This window comes from Malaclemys terrapin, chromosome 4 (assembly GCF_027887155.1).
Source record: "Malaclemys terrapin pileata isolate rMalTer1 chromosome 4, rMalTer1.hap1, whole genome shotgun sequence".
Lineage (NCBI taxonomy): Eukaryota > Metazoa > Chordata > Testudines > Emydidae > Malaclemys > Malaclemys terrapin.
In genome coordinates this window covers 5,451,970-5,464,365 of record NC_071508.1, presented here as the reverse complement: position 1 = coordinate 5,464,365, position 12,396 = coordinate 5,451,970, and the positions used below count along the sequence as shown (strand labels likewise).

General features: G+C 54.8%; 1 protein-coding gene across 2 annotated transcripts in view; it reads right to left on the bottom strand.

The window, feature by feature from the left end:
• Positions 1 to 1,425: 1,425 nt before the first annotated feature.
• LOC128836862 (zinc finger protein ZFP2-like) overlaps positions 1,426 to 12,396 on the bottom strand; it is a 34,576-nt gene continuing 23,605 nt past the window's right edge. Inside the window, exons 1-4 of one of the 2 annotated variants that reach the window (XM_054027539.1) lie at positions 11,293 to 11,371; positions 9,895 to 9,977; positions 5,993 to 6,096; positions 1,426 to 5,246 (exon numbers count right to left, since the gene is read on the bottom strand). In XM_054027539.1, coding sequence (XP_053883514.1) covers positions 3,541 to 5,246; positions 5,993 to 6,096; positions 9,895 to 9,977; positions 11,293 to 11,301 — 1,902 coding nt within the window. In that variant the 5' untranslated portion in view covers positions 11,302 to 11,371 and the 3' untranslated portion in view covers positions 1,426 to 3,540. Of the gene's footprint in view, positions 5,247 to 5,992; positions 6,097 to 9,894; positions 9,978 to 11,292; positions 11,372 to 12,396 lie in introns of those variants that run through there. The other variant, XM_054027540.1, reaches the window with a different exon arrangement.

The window sequence follows — 12,396 nt, the reverse complement described above, 5'->3', positions numbered from 1 at the left end:
ATGGCCTTGGGCCCCACCACCTGCGCCAACGCCCACATGCAACTTTTGACATGGAGTGAGGTGGACACCAGGAAGCAATGGATGCCATGCCTCCTGGTCAGCGAGAGGAAGGGACCCCAGCCACCAGGGATGGTACCGGATGTGATGGTCAGGGCAGACGGCGCAGTAGCACGTGGAAGGGCTCCACGCCTCTCCCCCAGCCCCCCATAGCAGCAGAGGCTACCACCAGCCCAGGAGCACAGGTGTTCTAATCACTCAGTCCAAAAGCAGCAACGCACCCCCTTCACAGTGTCTCACAGCAGCCTTCCTCCTCCTCAACTAGGGCAGCAGGCGCCAAGACAGAAGCAGCAGCAAGCAGGTGACAGCCAGCCAAGCAGGAGGGACCCAGAAATGGTGGTGGGGTCCTCGCTTCTCCCTCCATAGGGCGGGGTATGCCAGCTGTGCCCCCCACACACAACAGCAGCAGTCCAGGGAGGGTGCTCCAGCCAGCCAGCGAGCCAGCAGCAGCAGCCCAGGGAGGGAGGAAGCTCCAGCCAGTATAGCAGCCAGAGAGACGACACCTGTAGTGGTCTTATTGGAAAAACCTGGGAGGTGCTTGTGCCCGCCCACTTCTAAAGGCCCCTCCCCCAGCCTAGTGGGAGGGAACACTGGATCAAGGTTCCAAATGAAGACTTTGTTAACCAAGTCCAGAGTGGAGTTGTGGTGACTGGGGGGTTTGTGGCAGTGGCCTTCAAAGAGCACCAACCATACTTATCAGCGAGTCCCCCACTCCTTGGGACAGCTACCTGGGGTGTAGGAACTCTGGGGCCATACAAGTTCTCATCGTCCCTTCCTGACCCATCATTCAGGAAGCTGTTGAGTTTGGATACAACATAAAACTTTTCCTTTTTTAAACTACCAATGTTGCTGTTTGTATGTAACCACTGCTTCTTAAAGCACAAACCCCTCTGGAATGAGCTAAAAGACTTCCCTGTTAATCAAGGCTGGAGCAGGTCCATCAGCTGCTGTGTGGGCCAGTTACCACTAGAGGGGGCCAGTGTGCTGCACTGATCAAATGGGAGAGGGGGTGACACTTATTTGAAAACATAAACATGGGGGGTGGGGAAGTATCTGTCAGTGGTGATGGGGCATCTCTTTCTCAAAGCTCCACTCCAACTCAGCCAGGAGTTTTGGGGCTGGAGGCAAAAATCAGTGTGGGAGATTCTCTGGCCTCTAACCCCCTTTCTACCCAATAAACCCCAGAACCTTGTGACATCTACTGGTGGCCTTTTTGCAGCATTAAAAATGGACCATTTTCCCTCCTTTTTGTTGCTGCTCCAGTTCAGCACTTTGCCATTCATCCCATGGCTCCTTCAGAGCCTCTCGTGAAGTACCTGGGCCAAAGCCTTGTTAAAAGTTGAAAGAAATGATGTCCACTACTTCTCCTTTAGTCACTATTTTATTGACACACTCAAAGAATTCTAACAGGTTAGTGAGGCATGGTTTCCCTATGGGGAGGCCGTGCTGGTTAGACACTAGCATATATCACTATCTTCTAGATGTTTGGTAACTCTATTTTTGTTTATTGTTTCAACCAGATTTAACAGATACGGAGAGGTAGGGCTCACTGGTCTGTAATTCCCGAGATCTCCCCAACAGCTTTGGTAAAATCACTTGCAAAAGACATACATAAAAAAGAGTCTTTCACCACCATACTCTGCATTGATGTAGGGATTTCTAGTCGAGGAACTCAAAAGCTCCTTACTCATAGATGAATCCTCACTAGCCCAGATGGCCATGGAGAGGGGAAGTCAGTGGAAGGGCTGCCGAGAGAACTCAGGAGTCCGGGCTGCCAGGCTCCTGGCCTAATCACAAAGATGCTGCCTAGATTATCGTGTTAGAAAATACAAGCTTTTCCCAGAAAGCAGTTCATGCTTACAGTGAGGTTGTCTGCGTATCTGTCTGACAGCAGAAGGAACGAATATCATTCCCTGCCTGTGTCTGCTCCACAATATTTTGTCTAGCCTAGGTGCTCTCATTATAACTGCACATTAGTGACGGGAGCGCTTTTAGAACTGGGACTGCTAGACTGTATCGAACCTGGGATTCCTCTAGCCCCGTGGCTTATCTCTGACACTGGGCTAGCACCAGATGCTGCAGAAGAAAGTGAGAGGAATCCATATTCGGGATCATCTACCCACATGAATGTCTCATCCTAAAACACAATAGCTAGAGATCACCTTAAACCCTGGAACTTGAGGTTTAATATCCCTTCTAAACTCACTTCTTTATCATTTACTATCATACACGTCTTGTTAGGCACATAAACATCCAGTCCCTCTTTGAATCTGGCTACGTTCTCAGCTACAGCAGCATCCTGTGGCAGGGAGTTCCACAATCCTGTGTGGAAGAGTCCTGAGGAATTGGTGGAGGGCTGGAACCCAGCTTTGCAAAAGGACAAAGATGGACATGCAGGTGGCAAAAAAAGGTGAGGGACCAGCTAGAAAAGGAGGCTAGACACAAAGATCAGGAATTTGATGAGCTTAAAAGTCTCTAGTTTCCCTCTTTAGCTCTTTGAATACAGGAAGAGGCTCTCAGTCTTTGGCAGCCTGGTGATTAGGGCTTTGCTGACTTCTTGAGCCAATCGTGGGTTTGAAGCTTGTGGAAACTGTCCATTTCTTCCTACAATTACTTGCCTGTCTCTTAGCTCCTTTCTGATTCACAACAGCACCTCACCTTTCACCCTGTGGTTAACAAAATCACTTAGCAGTCTTCTTAGTCATTACACCCCAAAGCACAATCTCTCATTTCCCCTCCTTCTTAATGAAGGAACTCCAGAGGAGTCCGCAAAATGAGTTTCGTTTCAGTGTCATCAAAGATTTGCTAAAGATGAGAGCTGTACAACGGTCACCTAACAGAGAGAGTGAAATCTCAGCCACTTGGGATATGCAGAACAAGTCTGGGCCAATACACCGTTCGGTCAGTCCTGCATTGGATGGGGAGGCAATGGAAAGCAGTACATGTAAGTGATGTAAACCAGAGACTGTCGTTGACTGTGTCTGTGCAGCACCGGGTGCGACAGGGCCCTGATCTCAGTCACTGTGTGTCTGTGCAGCGCCCGGCACAACTGGCCCCTGATCTCGATCACTTTGTGTCTGTGCAGTGCCCAGCATGACGGGGCCTGATCTCGATCACTGCGTGTCTGTGCAGCACCTGGCATGACAGAGCCTGATCTTGGTTTGCCTCCATGTGCCATGGCTGGATCCTGCTTCCCTGATGGAAGAGATCAACCAGGGCCACCCTGATGCAAGATAGGCTGGGATCTCCAGCACGTCCATGGGGTGTCCTGGTGGTCTCCATATTGGGTCCCCTAGCTCGGAGGGGAGAGGGGGGAAGCAGGGAGGGGTCCCAGTGTTGCCCTGGCTCCTGGGGATCCCCATATGGGGTCCATAACTGGAGATGGGGCTTGGTGATCCCCATATGGGGGGCACCCCAGCTCAGGTGGGCCTGCAGAGTCCCAATACAGGGCCCCCGGCTCAGGTAGGTCCCAGCACAGCTCCCCTAGCTGAGATGCGTCCTCTGGTGTTTACTGAAGGCTGAGCTCCAGCAAAAGCTCTTGCCGCACTGGCCGCACTGGTAGGGGCGCTCGCCGGTGTGGGTGTTCTGGTGCTCCAGCAGGTTGGCGCTCTGGCGGAAGCTCTTGCCGCACTGGGGGCAGCGGTAGGGGCGCTCACCAGTGTGGGTGCGCCGGTGCTTGATGAGGTGGGAGTTCTGGCAGAAGCTTTTGCCACACTGGGGGCAGGTGTATGGGCGCTCGCCGGTGTGGGTGCGCTGGTGCTGGATCAAGTTGGAGCTCTGCCGGAAGCCTTTGCCGCACTCGGTGCAGCGGTAGGGCCGTTCCCCGGTGTGGGTGATCTGGTGCTTGGCCAGATAGGAGCCCAGGGCGAAGCTTTTGCCGCAGATGCCGCAGCGGTGGAGCTTCTGGCCGGCATGCGTGCGCCGGTGCTCCGCCAGATTGGAGCTCTGGCTGAAGATCTTGCCGCACTCCGGACACTTGTAGGGCTTTTCGCCGGTGTGAGTCACCTGGTGCCGCAGCAGCTTGGAGCTCTGGCCGAAACTCTTGCCGCACTCGGGGCACTTGTAGGGCTTCTCCGCCATGCGGCAACTGCGGCGGTGCTCAGCCAGCCGGCAGCTCCACAGGAAACTCAGGCCGCACTGCGGGCAGCGGAAGGGTTGCTCTCGCTGGTGGTGTCGCAGGCCGGCGCTCTGGGCATAGCCCTTGCCGCACTCAGAGCACTTGAAAGGCTTCTCCTCCCCGTCGGCGCTGTGCCGCATGCGCCGGTGCCGGGCCAGCTTGGCGCTCTCCAGGAAGCACTCCCCACAGTCGGAGCAGGTGAAGGCCTCGTCGCCGGCGTGGGTGCGCTGGTGCACCAGCAGCGTGGCGCTTTGGTGGAAAGCCTCCCCGCACTCGGAACATCGGTAGGGCTTCTCGGCACCGTGCTGGCTGGCCCGATGGGCAGCCAGGGCAGCGCTCCAGCCAAAGCCCTCCCCACACTCCCCACAGCGGTAGGGGCCTTGGCCGCCGGTGTGGGTGCGCTGGTGTTTGGCCAGGTCCGAGCTGACCACGAAGCTGCGTCCACACTCCAGGCAGTGGTACGGCTTCTCGCCGGTGTGGGTGCGGCGGTGGGTCACTAGCGTGGACTTGCGGCCGAAGCTGCGCCCGCACTCGTCGCAGCGGTAGGGCCGCTCCCCGGTGTGGGTGCGCTGGTGGTGCACCAGTGTGGAGCTCTGGCTGAAGCGGGCGCCGCACTGGTGGCAGCGGAAAGGTTTCTCGCCGGTGTGGATGCGCTGGTGCTCCAGCAGGGTGGAGCCACGGCTGAACTTCTTCCCGCACTCCGGACAGCTGTGGGGCTTTTCACCAGCATGAGATTTCTGGTGCTCCAGCAGCGATGAGCTCCAGGTGAAGGCCTTGCTGCACTGGTGGCAGCGGTAGGGCCGCTCCCCGGTGTGGACCCGCTGGTGTTTGATCAGGTTGGAGCTCTGCGCAAACCCCTTGCCACACTCGGAGCACCGGAACGGCTTATCCTCCGCATCGCAGGCCTGCTCACCCACACCTGCATCACGCCATCTACCCTGTGGCCTCTCAGAGCTCCCGCAGGAATCGTCCCCTTCGGAGCGGGCTGAGAACGGCCCTTCTGGCTCCCCATCATCGTCGTCCGGCTCCTGCACATCGTCAGCCTCCTCGTCCTCACTCAGGGCCCCATCATCTGGCAGAAGGAAAAGAGAGAGGGAATCCAGACACAAGTCAGTCACGCCCAGGGGAGGAAGTATCTAATGGGGAGGGAGGGCCCTGCACTGAGAGTCACAGGTGTCAAGGCCAGAACAGCCCACTGTGCCCATCGAGCCAGGCCTCTGGCCTAACCCAGGCCAGAGCATCTCCCCCAACCATTCCTGCCGCCAGCCCAGTAACTCCTGGCTGAGCTGGAGCCGAGCTTGGAGGAAGCTCTAGGGTTGGTCGGGAATTTTAAAGGTGCAGACCCAGGGCTCCCAGGGCTTGTAGGCTCCCTGGAGGAGCTGGCAGCTACTGCAGTACAAAGAGTAAATAATAAAAAGGGGTCATGCAATGAAAGTGAAAGGCAGCAAATTCTAAACCTTTTCCCCACGGTGTATAAATAGCCCATGGAACTCATTGCTACCAGATGTAGCGGAGGCCGAAAGCTTAGCAAGACTCGGAGCAGGACTGGCTGTCTGTGAGGATAACAGGAACATACCGAGGTACTTAATGCTAACGGCTTGAGCCGATCTCTAACTATTACAGACCACGATAGGATCTAACATGGCGGCAGATTATCCCCAATCTGCAACTGCAGGTTCTCCCACCTTCCCCTGCAGCATCTGGTGCAGACCGCTGTCGGTGACAGGAGACTGGGCTGGACAGACCTGGGTGCTGATCCAGTCTGGCGACTCCCTACGGTTCTGCTCCCACTTCAGTTTCTCTTCCAGAATTCCTCACCTGTCAGGACAACTCTCAGCTCCTCCCGCTCATCTGAGTCGGCATCACATAGCTCCTCCCCTCGCTCCATCCACGAGAACTCGGCCGAGTGCGCCATCGGGAAGCTTGGGCATGGGAAAAGAAGACAGGAGACGGCCATTAGCATGGGTGAGACACTGGACCCCAGATCGAGGCTGGTCCCCGCAGGAGACCCGGCACCCAGGGGAGAGCTGACAAAGTTGACACATTTTTATTGTGCGCCATAAATCCGTGCCAGCTCAGGCCTTGAAACAACCGTCACAGGGCAGCTGCCTCTTTAAAGGGAGATGGGTCTCGGCCCCACTCAACTGTCCCAGGAGGGTGGGGGAGGAGGAATGGAAAAGGCCATGTGACCCAATCAGGCCTCTAGGGCAGATAAGGAAGAAGCCTGGGAGAGTCAAGGCAGGAAGGCATGGGAGGGGGACTGGCGGGGCTGCAAGCAGTGAGAAGGCTGCTGCAGGGGACACCAGTAGAGAAAAGACTCCAGCTCGGTAAGGGGGACTCCAGGCAGAAGGCCTGGGAGTGGCTGGATGAAGAGTCGGGAAGGATGGATATATAAACCTCAAAATATATCAGCTTCCGACTTAGACTCTTAGGGCTTTATTTTGTAGCCGTTTATGATAATAAGCCAGCCCAATATGGGAGTTACTTGTTACGAGAAAGCCTCTGAGAAATTCCTAAGGAAAGAGAAACTGTGGCTGCAGGGCCACCCCACACCTCAAGGGGGAGTTGTGGCGGCAGAGACCATTACACCCCCCTACAACGCAGCCTGATCCTTTATTATTATTGTAATTTGCGTTATAGTCGCACACAGCTCCTGCCCAGAAGAGCTTACAGTCAAAATAGACAAAGGGAGGACAAGACACTAGGCACAGAGCGGGGAAGTGACTTGCCTAAGGTCACCCAGCAAGCCAGTTTTAGAGCTGGGAATGAACCCGGGTGTCCTGTGTCCCAGTCCATTAGATCCCATTGACGGTCAGTGCGGCACATGGATTAATACAGATGGATGCTCCACCCTGCACTGGGCCCCAGTTATTTCGAAGCGGGGGTCCACACAGGTGTAAGGGTCAGATCACATGATCAGGGCCCACACCTGTAGTTAGAACCTTTCCTCTGTGACTCAGGCTTTAGCTACATTGGGGGTTAAGCCACAATTCCAGCCCTGGTGCAAGTCTCCCATGGAAACCGGGGAACAAGTTGTTTCCATAAACCACCAAGATTTGTATCAGTTTAACTCTGCTTCTGAGCAGGCTCCATCAGTGCAAATAGAGGGTCTCTGTCTACACGGGATGAGGGGCAGGGGGCAGATCATCGTGCGCTTAACAGCAAGTGCCTTACAATGAGCATTTGGTCCCTGAGCTGGGAGGCTGCTTTGGCCTGGCCCTAAGGTTAAAGATGACTGAAGAGATTATGGCGCTTCAAATCCACGCCCTGCACAAGGTAGCACTGACCAGCCCCTCTGCATGGTTCCCAGCTTGCGGCGGCTGGAACAAGGAACAAATTGCAGAGACCGGGACAGGAAAAAATGAGGAAGAACAAATCGTTGGCTGTAAATAAGTTAGCCCACAATTTTGCCAACCCAAAGAGTTAAAAAATGATCAGTCAGGCCCCCAAAATATCAGTGCATCTTAAAAATGGGATTATTTTTATATCACTACATTTTTTTCATTCTGCTTTTTGAACCTTTAGGACCCCACCCCCCCCAAACTACAAGGGCTGGAAATATACTCTCCCCCCCTCCTCTGCCCCCCCAACATAAAAGCTGAGATTCTCCCATAAATACATGGACCCAGTTGCTGGGGCTTTAAAGGGGGGGGGGGGCGGTTAAATATCACAAAGCTCGTAGTAAAAAATAAATAAATAAAAAATCACCAGAGCTGGCAACACGGGGTGAACGAGTTATTTGATGCAAATAAATTGGCCCAGCTACAGCACATGGGGATTACTGGACTGGCTCAGCACCAGGTCCGTCTAGCCCAGTCTCTCCTCTCTGACAATGCCCAGCACTCGATACTGCAGAAGAAGGTGCAAGAAACTCCACCGTTTATAGATTCATACATTTTAAGGCCAGCAGGGCCCATCGTGCCCACCCAGCCCAGCCTCCTGCCTGACCCAGGCCAGAGAATCTCCCCCAGCGATTCCTGCCTCTGGCCCAGTAACTCCTGGCTGAGCTAGAGCGGATCGTTGAGAGAGAGACGCCCCGTCTCCGCTGACATGGAAAATCCACCCCGTCCCTAATGGAGTGTTCCAACCCTTAATTCTCCTCCCTGGTAAACACTGGCTCCTTAATCTTACCCTGAATTAGTCTCCCTTCAGCTCCCTGCTATTGGACCTGGCTCTACCTTTGCCTGGAGGTTAAAGCGCCCTCTGCCCTCCGAAATCCCCTCCCCGTGTTGGTGCTTAAAGACCAGGAGCACGTCAGCTCTTAACCTTCTCTGAGTAACCCGAATACATGGAGCGCCGTTAGTCTCTTCATGGACGACGGGTTTTCCAGACCGTGAATCATTCTTGTAGCTCTTTTCTGAACCGTAACAATTTCTCAGCATCCCTTCTGAAGCGTGGGCCCAGTATCCAGGAGTGGTCTCAGCAATGCCATAGAAAGAGGTACTCGATATTTCCCTGCTAACATAGCCAAAGATCAAGTTTGCCTTTTCAGTACAGCATTGCACTGGGATCTCCTATGCCAGATGTTTTCACCCGTCCTTTCTAGAGTCTCTGCTTTCCAGGATACAGGTTCCCATCCTGGATGTGTGACCCATATTCTTCGTTCCCATGTGACCATGTGTGACCAGGCATTTGGCTGGGTTCCAACGCACATTGTTCAAATGAGCCCAGCTTACCAAGGAACATGGGTCTTTCTGTGTCCCCACCACTATCTACCACTCCCACCTACCCGTGTGTCGTCTACACATTTTGTCAGCAGTGATTTTTATAATTTCTTTATGATTCATGTTGCAATTAGAGTTTCAGTTAGAGGAGACAGGGACAGACGCCTCCACTCCTTGGTAATAATGGAGAGCACAAGCAAATTGCGTAAAGATGCCTGTATTATTATTATACTGCGGGTGCCTGTCCCGCACCCACAATTGAAGGCGGGTTTTCCAGGCACTTAAGTCAGTGGTTAAATTTCCTAGAGCACTAAGCACGCAGCAGCTCCCACTGAGAACAGTTAACACAGAGTCCCCTGGGCCCTAGCATTTTGCTGGTATGTCATCTGTACTTTATTGTGTGCCTGGTGTGTCTAGTTAGACTGTAGGTGCTTCAGGGCAGGGACTCTCACTGCATGTCTGTGCAGTGCCCAGCACGACTGGGTCTTATACTCGGTCACTGTGTCAGCCCGCGACGTGCCTGGCATAACAGGGCCCTGCTCTCGGCCACGGCGTGTCTGTGCAGCTCCCAGCAAGACTGGGCTCCATATGTGGTCACTGTGTGCCTGTGCATGACAGGGCCCAATCTCAGCGGAGATTTAGACTATACTGTAATGCAAATATAGAACAACAAAAAGATTGGCTCTTGCATCTAAAAGGTATGCAGGGGCCTGACAGATGACTCATATTTACTATTGATATAATAGCACCAAGAGACCATAACTGAGATCAGGGTCCTGTCACGGCTAGCGCTGCACAGACCTGGAATCGCTGGGCCAATAAGGGCTCCCTGTGTAACCAGCCAAAACCATTCTCCTCACTTTACTGTTGGAGAAACTCAGGCCCAGGCAGAGTCCATGACTTGTCTGAGGTCACCCAGAAAGCATGCGGCAGCAGGAACCGAACCCAGGTCTCCACAGTCCCAGGCCTAGACCTTAACCCCAAGGCCACCCTGGCAGAACAGTAAAACCATCATGTTCTCGGTCCTATAAAGGGCAAACGGGCTTGGGCCATTACCTCTCCTCGCTGGGATCCTCCAGTGGAAAGGGGCCATTGCTCTCAGTATCAACCAGAAAGTCGGGATACGTCACAGACTCCACCTAAGACAGGAGAGACAAGGGAGTGTGGAGGGATTTACACTGGCCTGGTGGGACAGGGCGGCCCAGCTGAGATGTCCCACTGAGCCAGCTCCTCAGAGAGAGAAAGGGGTCGCTCCCAGCACCAAAAACCTCTGTGCTGGAAAGGCCCACACACACCACGGGCCCCTGCCCCACAGGGAAAGCGCACACACAGGGCCCAGAGTAAATATCACAATCACATGCACATACACACAGACCCTTCCTCCAATGTGGAAGGACCACATATACAAGCATCCTGGGATAAGTTACACACAGTGGGGTCTGGGACAAATCACACACATCTGCAGAGAGACACACACTGGCATCTGGAATACATCACACATGCATATGCATGGATGTGCACACACACAGGTCCCAGGGTAAATCACACACACTGGAGTTCTGGGGGTAAACGACACAGGCATGTGTGCAGACACACTGTGGTCCCAGGAGTAAATCACACAGGTGTGTGCACACATGCATCCCGGGGGTAAATCATACACACACACACGGGAGTCCCAGGGGAAATCATGCATGTGTGCATGCACACACACTAGGGGGTCTATCACAGGGTAAATCACAGGGTCTATCTGGGGTAAATCACACAGCTGCAGGAGCACACACATCCCAGGGGTCTATCACAGACACACACTGCATCTCTCTCTCACACACGGGTCCTGGGGGCACAGTACAGACAGACAAACACACACACACGGGTCCTGGAGGCAAATCTCTCTCACACACACACACACACCCTGGTGTGGGGCGGGTGGCACGCAGGGGGCAGGCGGGTCCTATCCCCCCCCCCGCCCCTTCCACAGGCCCCGGCCCCGGGCAGCGCGACAGGCTCCAGCAGGCCGCAGGGCCAAGCCAGCACCCGGCCCCTTTGTCCATCCGCGCCTGCCCCGCCGCCGCACTCACCTCGCCCCGCGGCCTCCCCGCCGCGCCCCCGAGCCCGGGGCGTTCCCCGCCCCGCCGCGGAGCCAGGCCCGGGGCACGAACCTGGCTAGAGGAGAACAGCGGGGGTGGCCTGGCCTAGCCCCCACCCGGGCCGAGCCCTTGGTGCACCGAGTCCGGGGGTCTCCGCAGCTTCCCCGCTACAGCCCCGCACCCCGATCCCGCTGCGCATGGGGCCCCCGCGCACTCCGATCGGGGTGTCCGGGTCCTCCCGTCTGTCTCCCCCCGCACATGGGCCCCTCCCCGGGGCCCTGAACCTGGGTGCTGAGGTCGTGGCATCTCGCCCCGCTCCCCCCTTCCCCGGGGCCCTGAACCTGGGTGCCGAGTGCATGGGACTCACCGTCTCCATAGCCCCCCGTGCTCAGCGCCAGGCCTGCGAGGGGTTAAAATCCACAGACAATGCTGGGACTGGGAGGAAGGGGGCTGGGGGGGGAGGGAAGAGGCTCCTCCTCCCCGCTCATGCCATTGGTAGATCTCCCGGCCCCATCGGGGCAGGCAGAGCGATTGATTTGCCTGCGTAGCGTGTCTGCTCCAATGCCCCTATTGCCCTGGCCTCTTCCCGTGCCCCCCACGTTTCTGGGAGATCAGTGAGTCCCCAGCGCCCGTGTGAGACGCTGTCCCCTCCCAGGCACTAACTGGGGTACTGGGTGGGGACGCCCATTTCTAGCTCTGCCACTGACCTGCTGTGTGACCTTGGACATGTCACTTCCCCTCTTTGTGCCTCCAGTTCCCCTCCCACTCCTTTGTCTGTCTGGTCTATGTACAGCGTAAACTCTTCAGGGCAGGGATTGTCTAGCACCCCAGGGCCTAGAGCCTCTAGGCACTTCACTTCCGCAATACAACCAACCAGTGCCTTCTGCACACAGTCCCCAGGCTGAATCACTCCAGTGGCTTCTCTACTAGCCCTTACAGGCTGTTTGTTAGCACTTGCTGTCTGGCTGAATTTAATTAACGCCTGCCAAAACAAAGCAAACCTGGAGTTAATTAGATTGAGCTCCCTAATTCCATGTGTCATTGCACCTTTAAAGTGTAGTCTAGGCAAAGCCACAAAATTACTACGTTCCGCCTCCAATCCAGTGCTCTGAGCTACAGATGCAGAGTTAGTCTACTCCAAAATATTGTCGTGTGTCTGGTCGTTAACCAAGATAGTGAGCTGCCTCTTTCTGGTTCCTAGATGCATGTGCAATGGTTAACCACTAGCCTAGGACCCAGGGAGACTTGGGTTCAAATCGCAACTGCATTAGACTCCCTGTGAGACCTTGTGCAAGTCACTTAGACCAAGTCTGTGCTAGAAATTGTTTGCTGATATAGCTGTAATAGCAGACACAATTTATTCTGACAAATAGGTGCTTTTGCTGGCATAGCTTGTACTGGTTCCACAAATGAAATAAGCTTAATTGACAAAAGCATTTTTATGCCACTATAACTGTGTCTAGACTAGGGC